This window comes from Aptenodytes forsteri, unplaced genomic scaffold (genome assembly GCF_000699145.1).
Source record: "Aptenodytes forsteri isolate BGI_AS27 unplaced genomic scaffold, ASM69914v1 Scaffold71, whole genome shotgun sequence".
Classification (NCBI taxonomy): Eukaryota; Metazoa; Chordata; class Aves; order Sphenisciformes; family Spheniscidae; genus Aptenodytes; species Aptenodytes forsteri.
In genome coordinates, this window is record NW_008795923.1 from 1,861,032 (window position 1) to 1,885,571 (window position 24,540).

The window sequence follows — 24,540 nt, forward strand, 5'->3', positions numbered from 1 at the left end:
GGGGGGAGGGAGAGGCGGAAGGGAGGAAGGAGGGAAGGAAGGAAGGAAGGAAGGAAGGAAGGAAGGAAGGAAGGAAGGAAGGAAGGAAGGAAGGAAGGAAGGAAGGAAGGAAGGAAGGAAGGAAGGAAGGAAGGAAGGAAGGAAGGAAGGAAGGAAGGAAGGAAGGAAGGAAGGAAGGAAGGAAGGAAGGAAGGAAGGAAGGAAGGAAGGAAGGAAGGAAGGAAGGAAGGAAGGAAGGAAGGAAGGAAGGAAGGAAGGAGGGAAGGAAAAGAAACAAAGGAAAAAACAAAATAGAAAAGTGATGCAAAAAACCCCAGTTGCTCACCACCAGCCGACTGATGCCCAGCTGGACCCCGAGCAATGCCAGCCCCAGCAAACTTCCCCCCTTGGTTTTTATTGCTGAGCATGACGTCACATGGTATGGAATATCCCTTTGGTCAGTTGGGGCCAGCTGTCCCATCTGTGTCCCCTCCCAACTTCTTGTGCACCCCCAGCCTGCTCGTTGGGGGGGTGGTGTGAGAGGCAGAAAAGGCCTTGACATTGTGTAAGCAGTAGCTAAAACATGGGTGTGTTATCAACAGTTTTCATCACCAATCCAAAGTATATGACCATACTAACTATATGAAGAAAATTAACTCTATCTGAGCCAAAACCAGTACATCTTACTACTTTTTAAATAAGACAAAATTCCCTATTGCAAGGAAATTATGGAAAGTCAGCTATACCTAGCAAGATCTACATCCTGCTACTGTAGTAGGCCAGACTCCTTGGAGGAGAAAAAAATCATCTACTATATGATGCTCATTATAGGATGCAAATCGCTAAAAAAGATATATCAAAAGTCACATTCATATCACTGTATTCAGTCAAGCTTTCCTTCCTTTTCAATACCTTGCTCCCCACAAAGCACATGCACAGTATCCAAATATAAGAGGGGATGTCACAGGAATTAATTTTGTTAAATGAATACCACTCTCATTCTAAGGAACTGTTCTTTACAGTACAATATTTGTGTGACTTTTGCATAAAATCTTGTAACCTATCAATTTCAAAATATAACAGTCCCAGTTCTGAAATTTACAGTACAAGCACAAGCTAACATTCTTCTAGAGCTTCTCCCTGACTGCCAAGGTATGCTGCATGGTGCATTAATCCACCCCCACATTGAATATGATGAGGTTATTAATTGAGACATTAGGGATAACTAAGATCATTCAACACAACTGGGCCACTGACCTTCACCCATTAAAAATAGAAGCAATGTTAAAACTACATACACCAAGTCAAAGAAAAAGCCCATCAATTAATTCAACTGAGTTTTTAATTGAACCAGAGCAATCTCTTTTATATGTCAATGAAAGAAGGAAAAATAAAACAAAGCAAGCCACTTCAGAATGAAAACCTAGAAGATAATTGCATAGTGTGACAAATGTTCATAAAATTTGAGGCTTTTTTATTTTTTTCCAAAAATCATACCAAATTAATTACTATTCTGATTAACCTTAACTCGGTATCATCAGAGATGCATTATATCCACACCATTCATTTTTGGAGAAAAGGACTTGAATTTCCCCGTGCCAAAGGCAATTAGTTCAGTGAGATGAAAATTCAAATGGTAATAACCATGTATAATCTTCTAAGATGCACACTAATGTGTCTGTGTAGGATTGTCTGTTTGTGTTTATATAGGACAGATCTCAAGTGATACATGAGATATTGCACAGAAAAACAGTATTTTAGATATCCATAGCAGAACAGGAGGGAAGAAAATGTCAGTATGACATAATGATATTAAATACACAAGGAATATGTTGCAAAATGACATACAATACTCCAGGCTGCTCATAAAAGTCACCTCTCCCTTCTAATGGTTTTGAAGGTCCAATGAGCTCGAGCAATAGCAACTACGCGCTCCTACCCTAGGAAACAGCGAGAACGGAAAAGAGAGAACCTCCAACACTGCTGCAGCTGACAGAGATTCTTCTCAGCACAAGCTATGAAGGGTTTTATTTACAGTGTGCACTGTATCATGCTTCATCTGAGATGCCAGGTGTGTTGTTTTGCTTACAACTACGATGTTTGTATCCATGCCACCACTGTCCCTGGACATAGAGCAGAAAGGCCCATGGGGACTTGCTTTGCTAACTTGCTGAGCTCATTAAACTCACATACCCAAATCCGGAGTACAAAAAAAATCATTCTAACCTGTGAAAGAGAGAAATTACCAAACAGTATTTTCTTCCAGGGTTAGTCTGAGTGAACTGATATAAGTGTCTCTTGGGTATTTGTTTTTAAAAAAGAAACAAAATAAGTGAAGGGGGGAGAGAGAAATATCTCAAAATAGCATCATACAGAAGGAAAGATGATAGAATAGTACATCAAAGACACCTTCCGTATTCTAGAGTGGTCGATGTGCGGAATTATCTGCAACTAAATGCTTTATAAAAATGGACTTCATTCTGGAACCAGGGAGTACCGACTTGTTTCTAGCACATAGCTAGCTGGTATGCTAGAAAACATGAAGAGTAAGTGTATTCAGAAAGGTATATAAATATGAGGATGAATCAAAGACAGTAATATCAAATACTACATACCTTGATTGTAATATTCACAGTCATAAGCTAAAAGAAAAAGAAAACATGCACATTATTATTACAAAGTAACAAGAGAATCTATGTATATCTGCATCTTAAAAATGAAAAATTCACTTTCATCAGAGGAAGTTTCATTTCCCATAATGTATTTCAGTCAGTGACTATATTTCCTTAGCCTGTTATTCAGTGACATACAGCTGTTTTAATTTAAAACATTAAAAACATCTGTATTTCAGTAGATGTGCCAGGACAGCAGCCCTGAAGCATGAATTATTCTACAGCGGAGAACCCTTCTCGCTGTCAATGAGAAGTAGAACGGACTGAATCTCTTTGCAGCCCTACAGACAACACTGGACATACCCCAGATCTGGTATACTGGTGCCTTTCCAACAGTCTCTGCGCTGGCACACCCCGAGCACAGATCCTCTTCAGTAAGACAGCAATTTTGGGAGTATAAGACTAACAGTTAACACACAGACAGCTTGAAAAATGTGAAGAAGTACATTTGTTATCCACCTGCTTCTGTCATATTTGTATTACTGGGCAGCAAAAGGCCAAAGATGCCTCAAAGATGAGCTCCGGTGTGAGGCCAGCCCAGGTACGTACCACAGAGCGAAGGAGATCGCCAGTGAATTGCTGCTCCTTGTTGGCAGCACTTGTGGGCATAAGCTGCAATACTGGTACACAAGCACTCGCAGTCCCCACCAAGATTGCAGTTGCACGTATCTGTGTGACAATTTTTGACAAAAGAAGTCACATCAATCTGGGGGGGGGAAAAAGAAAAAAATAAAGAGGGCTGGTGACTTAACTGCATGAGCTGTACAAAGTCCTGTTGCACCATTTTCAGCAGGAGTGCTACCTCTGGATTGACTGAAAGAATTTAACACAAAAATATGGTATTTTCTAAGGTTTGGGTACATTCCTATACAAAAAGTACACTTTGAACGATCAGCTTGTACCTTCATTACAGGCCAAGAGAAAATTTCAGTCAGTGACTGTTGACATGTCTGTCCACACACTTGCCGTTCATCGATTTTGGAGAGTATATTGAAGCTGGCAGTTCTGTTTTTATAAGGCAAATACTGCCATCTATAGTCATCCTGTCAGTTTTGCATGAACAACAACAAAGTCAGAGCTGCAGCTCTGATTATCAAGTAATTAAAGTAATAATTTGTGGAGGGAGTTTTGGTCAGGGAAAGAAAGCTTGAGCATGCTGGTGACATTTTGCAGAAAACTATTTCTGCACTTACCAAGATTTTAATATACTTTGCCCACAAACCTTCATTAGATCAGAAACCCTCGTCCTCACTCTAAAATCCTATCACATTATTTCGTGGTTTTACATGATACACTATTTCTTGGGTTTTAATCATCTTTTTTGTAATGTTGAGCAACGCTTCCAAAGCAGTCTTCTTACCGAATACATGGAATGTTTAAAGCGATGCTTTTCTTCAGTTTAGACTCTGGTCTAGCTCAGTTGTAGAGCACTCAAATGGCACGTGTCAGATTACAGAAATACCGTCACAGTAACAAAGCAGCACTTAATCTAACACGGAGACAGCTTCTCAGCTGGCAGTTGCTAGAAGCTGGCAGGGACACGAAGACTGTTTTTCTGCCTTCAGTGGAGAGAGATGCCATTTTGCTTTCTTTCTTTTTCTTATTTTGAAAAGAGGGATACCACTGGGGTGGGGGCACAAGCATTAGCCCCATTGAAAATGGCTGTAATAGCTTCGCAGGATCCACCAAATAGCAGATTGGCTCCAAAGAGCTCAACCTGTCTCTCATGTCTGCAGGACAGCATCTCTCCACGGGTCAGCAACATCCTGCTGTTGTGACAAACTGGCAGCCTAGGGTCAAAGCTCCTGCTGAGTCGAGGAGTTATGAGGAAGACCTTTTTTTCTGCGAGTGTTGAGGCTCCTCTGCCCCTGCTGAGCTCAGCACTTAGCTGGGCAACTGCAATCTGTCAGTCGCTGCCAGCCAGAGATGCAAGATTTTGTCTCCTTGAAAATGGGATTTTCCAGCCTCATCTGAACTCTTGAGGCCGCCTGTCCCACAGGCAGGAGCTTGCCTCCATGCACAGCAGGATCCTCCGCCACCCGCACAGCAGAAGCAACTGTAAGAGCACTGCTCCAAGCGTGTCCTGAAACCCACATCTACACTTTCTGTTCCTTCCATGCTCCTAGTGTCAGCTTTTTTCCTTGGCACCCTGTTCCCCACTCGTGCAGCCAGCAGTCAGCTGCAGATATCCTTGATAGGAGGTCACTTTACATTGCATTTGTAAGAGCTGTATTTTCACACGTTGATGAATAGGTTGTAAAAACACCTGAAAGATGTTTGCTTTACAGGCTGTCCCATACAAGATGGATATGTGCATGTGAAAATACTTGACTACTAATTAAATGACATGTTTTGCACCTGACATGCATTTTTTAACACAATTATGCTAAATCTTTGGCATAACGTTTGCAAATTTTAATCACAACATGGATAAGACATGGAAAATGAATGTTCAAGAGAAAACATCTTTCTTTATGAGTTATAATATAGCTCCTTAAAAACTCTCAAAAGTTCCATTTTTATTTATTACTTTCCACTTTGAAAATACACTCATCACTATGTTCTCAGGCACATGCTCAAAAAATTCTTTACATAGTAACTAAAGTCAACATTAATAAATCTCTTGGGTTAAGCTACTGCAACCTCCTCCTCAGGCAAATTCCTAACCATGTTGATATCAAACTTCAGTCCTGAAAGTCAAGAGGTTCAGCTGGGACATCTAATGATCTCATTTAGTATTAATAGTCATAAAGAAAATAAGAGACTGAGATGAAACGTCATAGTGGTTCTTGCTTGCACAGGTGTAAAGAAGCACCTTCGATAACTACCTTTGGGGGGCTACAATCAGAAATAGGGAAAAATGTATAGAGCATGTCTTGTGTTGATAAAGGGTGGACTAAAATGGAATAAAAGATTCCCACACAAGCTATTGTTGTCCCCATCTTGTCTAGACTGATCTTAAGGACACTCTTGTAACTCAAGTCCCAGGCTCAGCCAGGTATTGGGAAAACAAGGACAACAAACCTCAGAGTTCTGATAAAAAGTACATGATAAATTGTCAGCCAATTAAAAATACTGAAAGCTCTGAAGCTAAATTCTCGCTTTCTCATATTTCTTTCTATATTGAGCAGGACAGTTAACAAAATAAAACCATTTGAGATAAGCTGTAGGCACATTACACAAACGCTTATTTTAGAATCCTGTAGTATATACAAAAGCCTTAAAAATTTAGTTACCTATACAAATAAAAGATATAAATAAAACCTAAAGAGAACAGAACCTTGATTATCCAGTCTACTAATTCATGGCTCCCAGTTATCACTATTATGTTTAGGCTCCAGTCTTGAAAGGAACAAGGAGCTCTGCACAAACACAGCCCACCCACACAGAGATACTTGCAGGGCTCTACTCTGTATCCTCCACAGCATTCAGACTGAGGGAAATGGCAAGAAGAAATTAATTACTGGAATTTTAATATTTTCCTACATGAGAGCACATCTTGCATATTTAATAAACTTACCACATTGCGACAAGGTGCAAAAACATCACTGTATAAAATTGAGCATTCCTTTTTGGCGTAAGGGAACTTGCTCTGATGTACCTCACATGGTCTTAATGTTTCATTTGGGCTCTTGCACTTAAAAACAAGCAAAAACACCACAAACATTTTGTACGAAGGCGTGTTTACCATAGACTCAGGTACAGTATAGTATCATATAATTCAATACCTGCATACTCAGAAAACAAAAATAAAGTTTTAATGCTATCTTCTTCATCTTCCCTTTCCCTGATTTGTTGTTGTAATTGAAAACATTTGCACAAAAAAGAATCTTTGTGTTTTGTTCTGAAGTACTGAAATGTTCCTGCTGTCTGCTCAGCGTATAAAGACAAAATGTTTTCTTTGTGACACATTATAATCATTACCAGAGCAACCAACTGTAACATCACAAACAAATACATGGTCCAAATCCATCCCTGGTGGTTTTGCACTGACTTTAAATGGAGTCACACTTTAGCCCTGTAAGTTCAAATAAAGAAGCAGCAGTAGGAAGAGAGCAACCCATAAAAAAAAAATAGAGTCAAAGATCATGGTGATAACTCAAAAATGGCTGAGATACAACTCCCTCTGTTAAAGTCTCTCTTCAAGAAGAAAAACAATTGAACAGAAAAGTATAACAAAATGACACTCAGCTCAGAAAACATGAGTTCATCCAAAACCATACTCTCTTGGTGCAGCAGGGAAGCCTGGGAGGGGGTAATGATGGCTCTGTACGCAGCATTGGGGTGTCCTGACCCAGCCTGTGCTGCAGTGCAGTCGCCCACCTACGCTGCCCTCCTGTGCAGATGCTTGGACGCCACCGTGGGGGGACATGCTGCCCTTCCCAGGAGGGAGAAACCCTGGAAGCATCCCACGCTTCACGGTGCCAATGCAAGCACGTTTGTCAGTAGCAGAATTGGGTTCTAGGCCTCCAGCTATCAAATACTCCTTTACAGTATTTAGATTTTGCAGAAAAGATGACCAGGATACATCTCTACGAAAGCCAAAGGTCCTTTCTGAAAAAAATCCCTAATGCCTACTGCAAAGGCAGATGAAGTGTCCAGTCTGGCTGAGCGCAGGCTGCCTGCGAGGCCAATATTGAACTCAGATCCTGAGTGCTCTGGCAGCCACAGAGATTGGAAGATTACATGAGATTTTACAAGTGTATATATATATATGGCCACAAAAAGGCAAGTGCAAGTTTGGGCTGCTTAAGCAAAGGTCACAACATCCTAGAAGTTAATGTGCTATGCAAACACTACACACTTTTTTAAAGCAGCCACTGAACTGATAAATTGGAAAAGAAAAATTCATACACTTCACACAAAGTATTTACACATTTCTTTATGTACTACCTTCTAGATGAGCAGTATAACCACCAACACTACACATTTGCCTTGCTTGCTCACACAATTTAAACATTTTATGTAGAGTAAAATAGATTCAAAGGGAGATATTGAGGGAAAGAAGCCTCAAAATCTTTACTCCAAAGCAGAATAGGTATCATATTCTTTCATGAGGTGAGAGATTTTGGTTCAATTTCCTGCTGTGAGTCAAGGAGAGAACAGATTAAAAACTGGTTTTCACAGACATCCTAAGGGAGTGCCTTTACAAATACTGATTTTTCAGCTGTTTCACAAGGCTATAAAACCTTATATCTTCCCAGCACAAATTAATAAAATACCTATTCTTCTGTGTTTTAAAACACAGTTGCGGTCATCCACTCTCTACAGCCTCTCCCCTTCTCAGAAACCAAGTTTCCATGCTGGGTTGTGCCTGTTGCTGTTCTGAGCCTTTTCTGTCTCACCCCTTTCCCACCGCTGCTTTGTCAGTTTGTTCTCTGTTTACAAACTGCAACTAAAAAAAGTCACCAATTTTTTTTCAGTGTTCAGAAAGTCAACTAAAAAAAAGTCACCAATTTTTTTTCAGTGTTCAGAAAGAAACTTTTTTCCAGACCTTTTTTCCCAGCGTTCAGATTCTATTTACTTTCAATATCCTGATGCCTCCAACACCAGAGAAATTACAATTGTTTTTAAAATTGGGCTGAATCCAAAATATCAGAAGCAATGTATCTAACTTTGTAGAAAATTGAAAGACAGACAGCTGTGATAATTATCTTACATTCTTCCCTAAAGAGATTGTTTGGTTTCATTTAAATTCAGTATGTGTGCTATGACGTAAGACATTATTAACACATTTCACATCTACAGACATAAAAATTAAAATGTCCTCTTATACACTGACCATGAGTTTAGAAAATCCCTGTACATCATGTGCTTATAATGTGTTCATTTATAAATTAAAATTATCATCCTTTTTTTCTAAATTTTTACTGGACTTGGGACTTACCTGTCCTAATACCCAGCTGTCTCCAAACACCTGTGCATTTCTCACCTCCATGTTGTTGGATGTAGTCAGATCATTTGAAGTATATTTGTCAAAATTTCCACACAAACCTGCCAGTTTACCCTCAAAGAGAAGAAGGATTATTTTTTTTACATATACTGACAGTCAATAATTGGTACAAATGACATACGTGGAATAAAACAATCTTAAACTGAAAAAGGTGAATACAACGCTGACTTATACTTTGAAAATATCTGACAGTCTGCTACGCTTACAGTTCCATATTGCAAATAACTTTTAATAGAAATTTATGTCTTCCTTTTTTCTTCCTGTTTTCCAGAACCTGTTCTTACTGTCTGCCTGTGAAAAGGGACTGGAATCTAGTCACATTTTTTTCTGAAAGCTGAGTATTGCATCCAGTCCAAGTCAAAAGTCCAGGTGAATTACCTAATGATTGTGAAGCCTGACTAGTTGTTGTCATTAAAACTTGCTGCCTCTAATTTTAGCTCACAATAGCAAGAACATTTGTAATAGCAGTTACAAAAGAGACAGTTGCAACTTTCTTGTGTTGGGGCATGTGCTGCTGATGGAAAAAGTATATATACATGCATACACATATACATACATAGAGAAAAAGATATTTCTGCACAACAGTAAAATGTAGAGTTGGATTTCGAGGGTGCTGTGGCTCACTCTAATGAATTCTTTTTCCTTAAGGTCTGCTGCAGACATTATCTTACTGAACTGGAGCCTCTGGAAGAAACAGTCATTGGAAACAGAAAGAGCTTGAACTATTTGTGTCCCTACATGCAATCTGTAGAACTCAGCTCCCTGCTAGCTTCTGTTCAAAAACAGAAGAATTTTTTTTCACTATGTGTATTAATGGCTGATAAATCAGCTTGTATGTGAAGTAAGCATTTTATGGCTATTGGGGAAAAAGCCTATAATAATGCTTTAAAACCAGATTAGATTGTCATTGGAACTTTGACTTACACTTCAAAAAATCTGATATTATATTCTAGCATAGAGCGCTTTCTTTTCTTTTACTGGAAAGAGCCCCCTCTCAATACGTGTGTTCATGGTTGAGATGAAGCAGGAATGTAATTATTGAATGTGCAGATAAGGTTACTCTGCCAGGACCCAAAATGAAGCAGGTGTAATTATTGAATGTGCAGATAAGGTTACTCTGCCAGGACCCAAAGACTGAGTTGCAGAGACACCAAGGCAGATGATGATGTAGGAATGGAATAGAGAAGAGCAACTGGCAAGAGGAAGAGCCTCATATTCTTCCCTGCATCGTGGCTGAACCCTGTCACAATATAATTATTAGGTTTAAATGTCAGTTTTTATCTAGATACTTTCCTGTATCTTGTCTTCTTAATTTAAACCCAAGATGTGACTCATCTGTTCATCTCAGCAGCCTCTACTGCATCTCAGGGTGCAGTTCCATCATCATCCTAATCCAATCTGTGCTGCAAACCTGCCGTCTTCAATGTCGTTAGATATGGAAGCTTCTTTTCCATTGACTTCAGCAATTATGAAAACATGCAGTGAACTGGGTAACTCAAAACTAACCCTCTCTTCCCACCCCCAAAGTAACTTTGAGTCAGAGCTGAATCACTGCATATCTGCAAGGTTGCAACGTGTGGAGCAACAGAGTAAACATGCATGTAGGAACCACCCCTTCTCTTCGGGAGTCCAGCCATTAAATCACATTCTCCGTCTCTTCTTACCTGGGAAATGCTAGCAGCTGAACACCGTGATAAACAGCTATATCACTGGGAAGGTTAGTCATGAAGAAAAGACAATCACAGATATTCAATAAGAGATCACATTAGCAACACAGAGAGCTACACAAAATCTCAGGTTTTTATTTTGGCTCACCTTCCATCGAGGTCCAACTTTAACATGCATCATTGTCTTCTTATCCCACAGAATTGTAATGTCCTGTTCTGGAAAGTGTATGACGGTATAATATCCAGCCTTCCAAAGCTGATAGTTAGATTTGTTTTCCTGTCCCCTTAAGATCTTCTGACAGAAATGAATATTTATTAAGATCTAATAAAGTAATTCTACCAAGGTATGCAGCCAGTTAATAACAAAGTGTATAGTGAAGAATACTTTACCTTTAGCATATAGCTGTATCAATAATATTACTAGAAATGTTGTTTAATACTTTGATATTTTGTCTTTTCAATCATTCAAGTTTGCTTTGATTTTGGACTTTGGTTTCCTTTTCAAAACCAAGTGGAAAGAAACAAATAAATGCCAATATGCTTCGACTGCTTGAGGCTTTTGAGCAGTCGTCTTTGTAGGACAAATACAACTCAAAAAAAAAAAGAAAAAATAAGATTTTTTCCTGGGACCTGCTGCTTTATCCAGGCCTAAGCACTTGTACTATGCTAACTCAGACTGAGAGATGTTTTCCAAAAACCTGCTCCTTTAGAGTTGTAACTTTACAATGCTTATCTTAAAGGACAACCCGAAAAGGAAAGAAAGTAACTAACCTGCTTCTCAGAAGGTTCACTAAAATAAATCTCAGTGTCTCCAACAGTGATGAAAACATTCTTCGAGCAAACAATATCATTGTCAAAGCACTTTTTGTTCTGAGCAATTATAGATATATTTGAGTTATCTGTGCTCTGGAATATGAAGAGGAAATCATTTTACTTATAGATTAAATTACATTTCACTCCTGCAGATTTATTCCAGGCTTACCATCACAAAAAGATGGATAACTTAGTATTTACACATCTTTGAAATTAAATTTAAGAAAGCTACCAAACAAGGAAATGCATTTTTAAATTCAAAGCTGAACCCACAACCAACTCAAACTTCAGAGTTAAACACAAAAAGCCATTACGTTCAGCTGCGAGTCCTCTTTCTGAGGGCTTCACAAACTCAGAGGATCAGCCTGCCCCTAAAATAGGAGTCTGGTTTAGGCTTTTAAAATGTGTTCATACGTGGAATCCAATATTTACTGCACAGTATGGTTGTCAAAATCGAGACATGCTATAAAAAGAGCTTTATTTTTAAACCAAGGTACATGAGATCAAGTTGTTTCATATTTTTAAAACCAAGAAACCTACCATCTGTCAGTAGTAGATAGAACAATTTTTGTACCACCACCCATCAAAATTCACAAACCCATGAGTCATGCTCAATGTTATTGGAGGGGGCAAAGGTTTCTGCCGATATTTTTGTTTGTGTTTTTTTCTTTAACATTTAGAAGATTTGTCTACTCTGTTGTCTTTTGATTTGCTAGGGTTTTAGTACCCAAAATTCAAATTTACTGCCTTCCCAATCCCATATCTGTTGGCTCTCCAGCCTGTAAATTGATTTTGCATTCTAGGCACATAAAATCACTTTTGCACCTTGGCTCAACATGTCTGTTTATTCACCTACAGCTTCTGTGGTTCTTCTGTACCCTGAGGGAAACACACGTGCACCTTGTAATTCCCCGTGCTAGGATTGGTACTAGAACAAAGGAGACCAGCTGTATTTTCAGAGTTGATAGCACTACCACAAACAAAAATAAAGTTGAGTTACTCTTATCAATTCTTATTTTAATTTGTCTTTCAATTCATTTCTGTACCAATCCTCGCAAGTCAACGTGAAGCCATAACTATAGAAAAGACTTGAGAGTTAACTTCATAACATTAATATAAGCCAATAACAGTGCTTCTAAATCCAGTTTAATTTTTTATCACATTCAGTCCTACAGTCATTACAAACCTGAGACAGACATGAAATAAAAATCTTGGAGGTGGCAAGCTATATATCTCACCTGCTGAGTCATCCAGTCTCATAGAGACACTTGGGTAGTGCTGGAAACAAAAAGATGTTTAAACTTCTCTTCTTACTCCTGCCCTCCTTTAAACACTCTCTGAGACTATGACTAGCTGAAACTAATTGTAAGTGCTAATGGACACGGTGGGCAAGATGGGAATGGTGGCTTTCAGCAGTTCCCCAGTCCTGGGAACTCCTCTTGGCTCCCAGCAATGCTCTTGGAGAGCTCCACTTGGCCACAATGGGAGGGATCCCTTGCCTTGGTTTGTGTCCACAGCATCTCTCCCCAGAGCTTTGCTGCCTCCTTTGGTCGGTGTACCTCTCCCTTGGTCAGTCTACCCCGAAAGGTGCTGGGTACATACTCCTAACTACTCCTTGCCTGTCTCACATTTGTACCCTTATTTGTTCTGTGCTTAGCAGAATTCAAGAATAAAAAACCATATCAGCAATTTTTCCTCATCAGTGAGAAACATTGCATACAGAAAATATGGGTGCTACAGGAAGCAGCTTTTTTTTTTCCTTAATAAAAGTCATAGTGACCAAACTGTTTAAAGAACACTTTCAATCTAAAAAAAACCCAAACAAACCCACCCCTAGATGATGGGAAGTGTAGAGGTATTTTTGTTGCCGCACAGAGGAGGTGCTACAGCTTTGCTGCCCTTAGTCTAGCATGGCCCACAAGCCAGAGGATGCTGCTACTTGGCATCGGAAACACTCTACAGCAAGCATGAGCGAATGCAATGAACATAAGGTATGGGAGACTGTCTGCAAGCTTTACGTTACCCTGATGCCGGGGCTTAAGGAACAGGCGGTATGTGTTAGCAATTAGCTTGGAAGACAGCAGTTAAGGTGGGTAAAGTTAGCCTCTAGCTGCTAGTGGTAAGGGAGTGCAGGAAATCAGCTCTTCATGATTTAGCAGGAGAACTCAGTTTAAAAGTACTGAAAGCTTCAGGGTAAAGCAAAGTTCATCTATTCCATTCTGTTGTAAAGTTGTTTTAGGTTGCACTCAGAATAAAATTGGTCACTACCATTTTGGGAAATAAACTGTGTTTTAATTAAGCCAGTCTTGCTGCTGGAGTCAGTCCAGTAGTTATTTCCCTCCAAGTCAGATAACAGCCCAGAGCATTTTTGGATTTATTGGAGGTGATGTGGTAAATTAAAAAGGAGACAAACTCATTAGTTTGGTAGATAGGATGCAAGCTGTGCTGGCCAAATGAAAAGTGAGCAAGGAAGCTACCTCCCCACCATGAGTCAGTTCAGAAAAGGACTTTGCTTGCAGTCTATGGGTCTATTTGATGCCTAGGACATTGTGGGCTGTTTTCATTGCAGAGTTCATTCCTCTTCAGTTAGCTTAGCCTCAGCAAAAGGGGACACTCTGAGTTAATAGGGAAGCAATGTCTTCACTGTAAGAAAAGAGGTGGAGGGCTTTTTTTAAATAAGGATAGTTAATTCAGGCTAATTAACCCACAGTAAAAATACACCTTTTTTGGCAATGAAGACAAGTTCTTGGAGCAGCACCGGGTAACTGTATTAGCTATGCTAATTGAAGCTGCTGCCTGTGCCTTCTGACAGTCCAGGCCAATCCCTTCAGCTGAACAGCATCAACATACTCAAGTCAGAAGTTTTTGTGTATGGTTGGGATTTGAGCCAAGGGCAAAAGTTGAGTTATATTTCAAGTTAACTCTGCAGCATAGAGAAGCCTGAGGACAGGGAGTGTTTTGCTGACCAAAGCCAGAACAGGGAGTCCTGAAGACATGTGAAGTACTTCCTTACTTGTAGGACTGCATGTTGGTGTTAAATTACTGGAAATGGTGCAGGATGGAAATGCAGAGAGACTGTGGTGGTGGTTCAGTAGAGCTATCAGCAAACCAGACATTTAAGAAAAAGGGGTTTGCATTAAATCCTGAGTCTTCTATGCTTTTTCTCTTTCCAATTAAATCTTAGACCTAAACCCAAGTAGAAAAACACCATTATGGATTACCTATGTCTTGTGGCTCAAAGCTTTCACGATAAGATTTGCTTTACATACATACCCTTGCCATTCTCTCCATACACCTCAGTAAAAATTGAGTCTTTTCCCACCCATACAGTACCACCCAAATTCAAAGTTGAATGACAGTTTCTGTCATGGCGTTCAAATTATTCTGTAACTGCTACGTGTGCAGCCTCTTCTTTCAGCAGGGAAGAAATAAAGTGCAATTGAAACTTAGCACTTAACTATTGCCAACGCAAAAGAAAGAACAGGGACTATTTAGATAAAGTGAGGATCATCTTTAAATGTTTGTATAAGACAGTGAGGTCTTGGGCAAATCTCAACAGCTCTTAGGGACTGTGATAGTATAAATGATAATGATCGAGTTCCATCTCTCTAATCTGCACTGGATCCACACAGGTATGAAAACAAGCTTTTGTCGCTACCACTGGAAGAAATGTCTGAGTAGACGCTAGGATCAGGTCTAATGAATAACAAGGTGGGGGGGGTTGTTGGTTTTCTTTTTTTTTTCTGCACAGTCTCTTTCCAAGGCAGAGTCACTCTTTACCTTTTTAGGTAAAATGCACCCAACAGGGGATGTACTACAGTTCATCATGTGAAACCTACTTACGCTGACAGAAACTAGAAATAAAATGGTTTTCCCACTGCAAGAGTATCTTCCCACGTAAATTACCATATCCAGCCTGTTCCAACTTAATATCAGTTTCTTTGTGATAACATGGAGTTGCTAAGCAACAGGGAAGACAGAGTCACAGCTCTGGGCAGTCAGTCAAAAGCTCATTGTCAGTCCCGCTTCTCAGGACATTCTTTTTCTAGACTTCACTGCACTTTTTTTCCATATTTCTTCCTAGCCGAAAAAGCAAAGCACTGCTTACCTTTTTTTTTTTTTTTTTTTTTTTAATTTTGGTTAAAGGGGTTTTTTTTTTTTTTTTTTAGTAGTGCTTGGGAATGCTAGGGTTTATTTTTGTTAGAAACTTTCTATTTCAATATCCTGTTAGACATTTTCTATCGCTATTAACCAATAACAACACTGTGCAGTGTGTTTACATAGTCAAAATGCATCCTGGGATAAGACAATTTAAAAGTGGCTGTATTTATCTTCTTTGAAAGTTTCATTAAAATTTCTCTAACTGTTCAGTGTAAACACTCATTCTTTTCCATTCTTAATACCCTGATTTCCCCTTTTTTTTTTGTTTTGTTCCCTACAATACGCTAACTTGCAAACTAGGGTGGCCATAAAAGCATCTAGGGACATACTGGGAACTAGATAGAGATAGATTAGTCCTATTTTCCTTTTGGTTTAATGACTCTTTAGAGGTTTTCATATACAGCCACACACAGAAACAAATCCAAAAGCTCTAAAAATACTGAAAAAAATGTACAGTAGTTTAAAAAGTAGAATTTGATTGCTCCTTCCTACATATTTTCAGAGAGATACCATTAGCTCTGTTCAGACTTAACCTCTCAGGAAATTTTATGGAAACTCAGAATTAGTTTGGTGGGTTTTTATTGGGCTCTGAGTTTCTTCTCAAGGAGCTTAACATTTGAAACTATTACTCCCAGTGAGCTTGATCCTAGAAGTAAAGCGTCTTAGCCCAGATTTAGTGAGCGTTTAGGCATATCCAGTGAGCTTGATCCTAGGAGAAGTAAAGCATCGTAGCCCAGATTTAGTGAGCGTTTAGGCATAAATATTTAAGTGTTTTTGGAGAGCAGACAAATGCGTTGGCACCTGGCATGATCTTGCTCTGTTAATTTCTTGTGCCATTTTATGGGGGGGTTGATCTCCAGATAATCAGTGAAAACACATGAATTATGCAAAATTCATTCACAATTTACACCAAGAAGCATCTCTTATTGGAAGGCTTTTTTCATTTTGCTGGTGTGATAATTTCTTCTGTACCATTTCAAAATTTTACATATACATATGTATATATGTGTAACTTTATTTAATCCCTGCTTTTGCATCCTGTACAAATTTGTATCGTCAAATGCTTTTCCCCATAGCTATTCAAACATTGGAGCAATATTGCTTGGAGTCAGCAGGTGGCAATGATACACACTGTCTCAGTTTGGGAAGAAATCCACGTGAAAGTTGGGAAACAATATGATAGAAAAGATATTAGGTGATCCTCTTACAGGAGAGGGAAAAGGAAGAGTAAGAGTACTTATTTTTCCACTGATGTTATGTATTTTTATACAAGTATTTAAAAAAAAAACCCACACAATTGGGAACTAAGAACCTAAGAGCTAAATTGCTCATGCACACACACATGCACATAAATTCTCTTTTCTTCAGCATCTTCTACAGAGCTGCAGATTATGTGATTATTTTCACTTAAAATATGGCAAAGAAACTTGCAATACACCTGTAAGATATGACACATTCCTAGCATTGTAGCACAGTTGAGTAGAAATGGAGGAGAGCAACATGATTGAGCAGATTTACTGATGCAAATTCAAAGGGAGTGAGATTATTCCAGCTACTGACTCACCCTCAAACAACTTCCAGATGTCTGCTAATGCATCCACGATAACTCTTCCCTATTTCTTTAAAAGTAACTTCCCAAAAGGATACACCTCAGGCAGAATAAACTCTTAACAACTCTTGAGAAAGATGCATTACAAGTATCTGTGCATATGTATACAAGCAATAGGAAAAATAAATCATTATATCATATTTTCTTTATTATACATAGGTTTTTTGTAGTAGATTTTATGGCAATATAGAGTTGTTGGGTGTTCTGAGGTTTTGTCAACAATATTTTTTAAATCCAAATAATTTTTTAAAATCTACCGCTAATAATGAAAAGTACATGACAGGGAATATTTTACTTTATTTTCTTCAAAACCTTGTTCTAAGTCAATGTTTCTTAATTGTGAAAAAGTTGATTAATCAGATAGAGATCACTGGAAAGGCTTTGTTTTTCTTTTTTATATTTTAAGAGATCTATATTAAAAGGTTTGAGAAAAGATCATTGAAAGCAGATTTTCTTTTGTTTCATTTACTTAGCTTTGCCTGCTTGTCTATCAGATTTGGCTTTTGCACAGGTCACATTACTGCAATCCCTTTCTAATTAAAAACAAGCTATTCTGAAGATTAAGGATTTGGGAACATTTGTATATTTGTTTCCAAGTGACACATTCTGCAACACAAGCTATTCTGAATTGCAAATCAGCAGCACAGTTGGTGGTGTTAGTTTTAAATGTCTGAACAGGTATTTATATGAGACCTATTAGTATTGTTTTATTAATAAGTGCATGATAAATGTCAATATTTTGTCATTGTTGGTTGTAATGATAAAGCACAACATAACAGGGAAAAAAAGGACAAGACATAGTGGTGATAAATTTGCGTTTTCTGAGCTCCAGCAAATGATGGCAGGAGCTAGAAAGCTGGAACTTGCACAAAGCTTTTATTTTTTTAAATATAACAAACGTTAAATGTGTTCATTTACACTGCTGAAGTTTAGTTTCTATGCATTCAGAAACAAAAATACTCATATCCTGACATAAACCAGAGTAAATTTAATTCACAGTTCTCATAGCTCACCGACAACACCCAGAGTCAAAGGCCATAAACTGCTAAGCAGCATCTACAGGTGACCAGCCTGAGCATCCTCCCACCTCAAACACAGCAAAAGGCTTTCATTTTACTGCTGCCAACATACTGTACAGCTTCCTGAAACAGCGGCACATGATGCTGGTTTTTGCTCATCTTCTACCTCCGTATCAGTAGAAGATGGGCATCAACAGCCCACAAAGCTGTACCCACCAGAGGTGATCCAACTCAGGCAGTCATTCTTACAGTGAACTGCCTTTTCAGGCAGCCATCAGATTATAACATTTTAGAGTCAGTATAGCCAAAGGGCTGTTGGATGCTGAACATTAACCCAAAAGCAGAAATTCAAGGTGAAAAGGTCACTTTCTTCAAGCTGTGTGGTCGCTAAATGGCAAGGGCCTCAGAAAGAGGATCCAACTTCTGAGTCACACCATGCACACTGCCTCCAAATTGCCATTCTCATGGCAAGAAGCTTTTCCCCAAGCCTTTCCTGGAAGCCCTCCATGCTAATCTGCACAAATTGAAAGAAATCTTTCCTTTGTTGGAGAATAAAAGTGATTCATTCACTGCATAATTTAAAGGTCTGGAGAATCAGGTGGTGGAGATGGAAAGGCATGTAGAGGTAATTGAGTCTGAAATCATTGATCTGGAGAAAATGGAACCAGAGCATAAATCCATTGCCAACTGTAATCAAATCTTTTGCTCACAGAAGGGGTAGAACAAATGGAAAAACAGGTACAAGCCAACATTATCTGAGCACTGTACTTCCCAGCTGACGACAAGGATGGAAAGGGATGTCTCCCACGGGGAGCTCACTACTGACCCTTACAGGACTTCCAGAGACCCAGAAAAAAGAGGGCATCCAGAAAGGTTTCCTCTGAAATCATGGGACTGATGAAAAGCAAACTGTTGGTATTCTTTGCAACTAGAGCAGGGCAAACTGTTCACAGTAAATAATATTTTCACTGAAATGTAGTCTCTTTTTTTGGACACAAATTTGCACGCAAATTGTCAAGAAACACATCATTATCTCTACACAGTTACTGTTGCTATAAATTATTTGACAAGTGTTTTAGGTGGACCTATTTTGGCACATCACTCACTCATGAAACTATTTGCCGGAATGTGGCTTTCAGGATTAGATATATTAATGAAAAAATTAAAAGTATTCTGATTGGAAGCCCATGTTACAGTTTTATTCCCTGAATAGATGAAAATTACTTTTAGAGTCAGGTTTCCAATTTAAAACATTTGTAATTTCAAATTCAACATTATTTACTTTCCCATTAAAATCTTCAGAGTCTATTAAAAGAAAATGTTTGTCTTAACTATGAACAGTCAGCTTGACAATGTTGGTTAACCATGAACCTGCAGCTTTAGTCCTCCACTGGGTGACTAACAGCAAGCAGAATGTATTAATTTTACAAACAGGCTATGAGAGAGATCATGCAAAATACTATTTCATTCTATAGGTTTGCCAACTTCATGGATCTACAGACTGGCTATCTGGCACAAATGATGTTGACAAAAGCTGCACAAAAAATTACAGATATTCAATAAGGGGAAATGGGATAAAGGCTACTTCTGCCTCCTCAGATGTGACAAATGAGTAACTGAAGAATGTGATTGCTCCAGCTTATGCCCAGTCATCATTTAACAAATTTACTAGTCAAGATAAATGTATCAGCAAGTAACAGGTAAAAGATTATCAGTGCATCAACCAACTTCTGTATTAAGCACTCTAATAAAAGCATCATAAACTAAGAGCTTTGAACTTGCCTCAAGTTACAAAAGAAGGGGTACACAAGAGCTCCCTTGCTGTATTCCCTAGGGCAGACCAAGTATCTAACACTGGGGACTGCTCATCAATAGGATAATCATTTGGGAAACTGTAGTGCTGGTTCACCAGATCATGCATATTTTGTTAAACGAACATCTGCCTTACCAAATGGGCTCTCATGTGGTGTCTCCTGACATAAAAGAGTTACATCTGCACTTTTAATTGGCATAACAGTTCAATTATTTGATCAAATGTCTGGTTGTTGCTTTCATAATCCTCCAACACACTAAATCTGGTGATAACTTTGGCTTTAAAAGAGCCTTCATGGTTGCATCAAAAAGAGTAAAAAGGTTACTTTAAAATGGCCAAATCCCCAATGTCAGATGAAAAGAAGTGAAAATATTTTTATCGCATACTTTAAAGTTAGGACTAATCCATAAAATGTGTATACTTGAGGATGAGGGCTTAGTTCTGCTGACCTCCATCTCTCAGGATACAGGAATAAAACAGGCCTTCTTTTTCTTGGCTTTAGGACCTTATTGACAACCTATGAAATTTAATGGAAAGACTTCAGTGGATTGTTTTGTGGGGGTTTTTTAAAGGCAGACAAGCATTACAACAGAGCTCCTTCTCATTCAAGGATATTCTGATGGGTAGACTATCTCTCTAAACTCCTGCTTGGAGACTCCCCCAAATCAGAGAAAATATAATTCTGCTTCTCAGAAGAGAACAACTCTGCGGGGCTCCAAGGGCACTGACCCTACAAGCCTTAATAAACGCACTGAACTGCAGGACTGAAAATCACTACAAAGCTAGAAAAAGGCCAATACATGTGATAGAAAGACAAGAATTTTACTATAAAAGCAGAAGTCTATGAAACAGGCGAGTGGAAGAAGTAGACTGCAAGTACAAATAACACACAGTAAAAGTTTGCTAGAAAAATAACACCATTTTGTTAGGGAAAGTATGTAGCATCATCAAAGAGAAGACAAGCAAGAAAATGGAAGAAAGCAAGCCTTTGGTGAGCCTTTTACATGTTATTCATAAAAATCAGCCTTATAACAGCACTGCAAACTACCATTAAGTCAATGGATTGTGTACTACCAACTATCAATCAGATCTGTGATGTTCTGTAATACCTTACAGGTGGGGAACATGAAGCACACAGCACATACCCACCATGGCAAGGGGGTTGGACTAGATGATCTTTAAAGGTCCCTTCCAACCCAAACCATTCTATGATTCTATGATTTAAGTTAAAAAAAAATATATGTTGGTTTGTAGAACAGGTAGCATGGTTTAGGCAGCAAGACTGCCCTGGACAGCTGTGCCTGCCAAGGTGTTAGGCAAGGCATTTAAACTTTTGCAACTACATATACTTTCCCACCTTTCATCTGGCTTGTTTATTTGTATAACAGGCTATAAGAGGCAGGGCTCTCTCGCATACCTTCTGAACAAAAGGTAGCTCAAGGGAAACTCATTATATTACTCTGATACTATCAAAAAATGTCACTGCACATGGCCAAAATGTAGGGGAGGATGATTATGAAGAGACAGCAGTGGAAGCCTCTGCTCTAGGAACAACAAAATGTATTTCAAAAAAGAGCAGCCTCATCATGCTATCAAGTCTGCACATACAGCATAGTTTAACCACATCAGTATGTGGTACAACTGCGTACGTGTATGTGGTACAAGTGTGGCGTAACTGTGTACATGCAAATAAAAGCATATGTGAAATTGGAGAACGGATGACACCTTGGATTATCACTCAGGCTGCCACTAGGAAGACGCCAATTACATCTGTTTCATGTATTTTTATCACATAAAATTCCATTCTTGCATGGTAGTAGCTAATTTAGTGCCTATCTTCATGGTAGCATAGTTACAGTTATTTTTTCTGTTCACTGATTTGCATATTTCATTGTTGAATTTCATCCTCCCTTTTATCATGCAGTGTTTTCTGCCATAAGATCTGATACTACTAAAAAAATGTCACTGCACATGGCCAAAATGTAGGGGAGGATGATTATGAAGAGACAGCAGTGGAAGCCTCTGCTCTAGGAACAACAAAATGTGTTTCAAAAAAGAGCAGCCTCATCATGCTATCAAGTCTGCACATACAGCATAGTTTAACCACATCAGTATGTGGTACAACTGCGTACGTGTATGTGGTACAAGTGTGGCGTAACTGTGTACATGCAAATAAAAGCATATGTGAAATTGGAGAACGGATGACACCTTGGATTATCACTCAGGCTGCCACTAGGAAGACGCCAATTACATCTGTTTCATGTATTTTTATCACATAAAATTCCATTCTTGCATGGTAGTAGCTAATTTAGTGCCTATCTTCATGGTAGCATAGTTACAGTTATTTTTTCTGTTCACTGATTTGCATATTTCATTGTTGAATTTCATCCTCCCTTTTATCATGCAGTGTTTTCTGCCATAAGATCTTCTGAACCTTTTGGTGGTCTGTCTGTTTCAGCGGTTCAGACTGATTCTTTACCGTCAGCATACTCCACCTCAATCCTCACACCACCTTTTCAAAATTGTTTCTGAAGATACTGAATGCAGGTCTCAGAATGGATCCCTATGGGATGTCACTGGGATTTCTCCATTCTAAAAAAAGGCCATTTATTCCTATCCTTTAACTTCTAACTTTTAATTCGTGTCTCAAAGAATCTTCACTCTCATCCTATGAGAGACTAGTCTCTAAAAAATATTTCTTGAAATCTGTCTCCAAAAGGTCTTTAAACTAAAATACACACATATTGACCTGATCATCCTCATCCATATGTTTATTGTCTTCACGGAATAACTCAGAAGATTCATCATGCATTATTTTCTTTTACAAAAAAAAAGAGTTCAACTCTTCCCCAATATCATGTCATTCCTCTTTATTATAATTTCTATTAATTTCCTTCATATGGAAATCAAACATATTGGTCTGTTCCTGCCAAATTCAGCCATGGAGTCCTCTTATAATATTTGGTTATATTGCAATTTTCCATTCCTCTGATTCCAGGACTGCACATCACATAGTTCATAAGTTCTGTGTTTTGGTTCCCTCAAAGCTCTCGGGCATCTGCCATATGATCCCATCCTTTGTTTCTTTTTCTTTTTCCCCCTAAAACTTCTCCAAACATTTCACAGTCAAAAATGAACCCACAGATACATCATCTGTTCCAGACATAATTATGCAGTGCCTAATTTTTAATAAAGTCCTTCAATATAGATAATGAAAGTTTTCCATATACTAAAGAGAAAAGAAAAACAATTAACAAAATAGGCCATACTTTCTCACATTAGCTAAGTTTGGGGAAAAAAACAGTCTGAAAAGCTGAAAAAAGTTGAAAAGTCTGAAAAGCAGATCTACATAGGCAGCATTTTTGTCATTTGTGTCATCATGTTCACCTGAAGAAAGGCCTGTTGGCAGTGTGTCATATGCCTTAATTATGTGGCAGCCAACTTTATTCTTGGACTCCAAATGCTCCCCATGGTTTATTTCCAGGTAGGTACTTTCTTATGCAGTAGAGTGGCAGGTGACATTTGATTGTAAAAGCAAAAGATTCCAGTATCATACTAAAGTTTGAAAAGGCAGCATAGATTTGTCTTACACACCTCTCTGGCTGGATGGCATAAGAATTAAGAAATGACAACCCACCTTTCCACCTCATCATACAGGCAAGATGATTTTACAGGTAAAGTAACCCCTATTTTTTGCATCTTAAAGGAGGAAGGTTTGTGCAAAGGTCCATATACCTCTAAGAGTAAAAGCTCTTTTATGAGACAATATGATACATGCCAGGAGTTTGCTATGAGCTATTCTTATTATCTTTACCAAACCTCTCCCTTTTTTTATTTTTTTTTAACAAAGAAAAAAATCTGGAACCAGTCTATTTTATTTCACAGCTCTGAATACTCTACTAAAGTGTACATGAAATAAACTATTTGCAGTAGTCCTTGTTGAGCAACCATGCTTTTTCTTAAGGTTAGACAGTCAGAGTTGACAGAAAATGACTATTCTTCTAAACGCGTTACTGTAACTCAGAAGACAGACTCTTAGCCTTAATAACAGCAACAATGATAATAAACAATAGTGTTGTTAGTAATAGAATATATTTCTAAATGTCAGTAATGGTATTTTTAAACAAAAAAGGCTAGCAATGTACTGTAAATGTGTGCTATGAGGAACATTAGCATGTAGCTGCCAGACAATCTCAATGAAGGATTTCATTGTTGAATTATGAAATCACTGTGTTTGATATTATTATACACAGACACTGCAGATCTGATGCAGATCACAGTCAAGAAGGATTCCAAGCAGCCTCAGAGGTCATCATTAACCCTCTGCCAAGCAGAGTTTATAGATAATTGTTAAATAAATCTATAGATTATACCTAGTTCTAGAACAGTTTCTAGAGTGTTATTTGCTCATTGTGATGAAAGCATGGTTAAGGTAGAACAGAAAACGTTGTTTTCTGTTTTTCTCTAGACCACATAGATACGTAACGACACACCCATGTACCATTTTCAAATGGCTGAGCACAAAATGTCATTTACAGATTCTTCCTTTCAGACACATCTGTTCTGCACCTGTTTTCTTAATGTTTGTTTCTATAGATCGTCTCCCGATATTCAAAATACTTGCCCTCTCACAGAAACTTTCACTTGGACACATGAAAATGTATGAACAATCCTCCTACCTTTAGCAGGTAAGCTTGGCAGTCACTGACATAATCATACTCCAATCCATCAAAGGTATAATAATGTCGATCTCCATAAATAGTGCATACAGCAGGACAGGGGTAACTAGTGCAATTGAATATCCCTCTCCGACAAACACTGTAAGGAAAATTAACAATCAGTATCTTCTCATAG

The 24,540-nt window shown here is 38.5% G+C and overlaps 1 protein-coding gene across 1 annotated transcript in view; it reads right to left on the minus strand.

Moving 5' to 3' along the window:
• Nucleotides 1-24,540, minus strand: part of OTOGL (otogelin like) — a 98,435-nt gene that overhangs the window by 35,981 nt on the left and 37,914 nt on the right. The window contains exons 25-31 of the mRNA XM_009284940.1: nucleotides 24,366-24,504; nucleotides 11,043-11,177; nucleotides 10,420-10,563; nucleotides 8,539-8,658; nucleotides 6,172-6,288; nucleotides 3,201-3,357; nucleotides 2,595-2,621 (exon numbers count right to left, since the gene is read on the minus strand). Coding sequence (XP_009283215.1) covers nucleotides 2,595-2,621; nucleotides 3,201-3,357; nucleotides 6,172-6,288; nucleotides 8,539-8,658; nucleotides 10,420-10,563; nucleotides 11,043-11,177; nucleotides 24,366-24,504 — 839 coding nt within the window. The remainder of the gene's footprint in view (nucleotides 1-2,594; nucleotides 2,622-3,200; nucleotides 3,358-6,171; nucleotides 6,289-8,538; nucleotides 8,659-10,419; nucleotides 10,564-11,042; nucleotides 11,178-24,365; nucleotides 24,505-24,540) is intronic.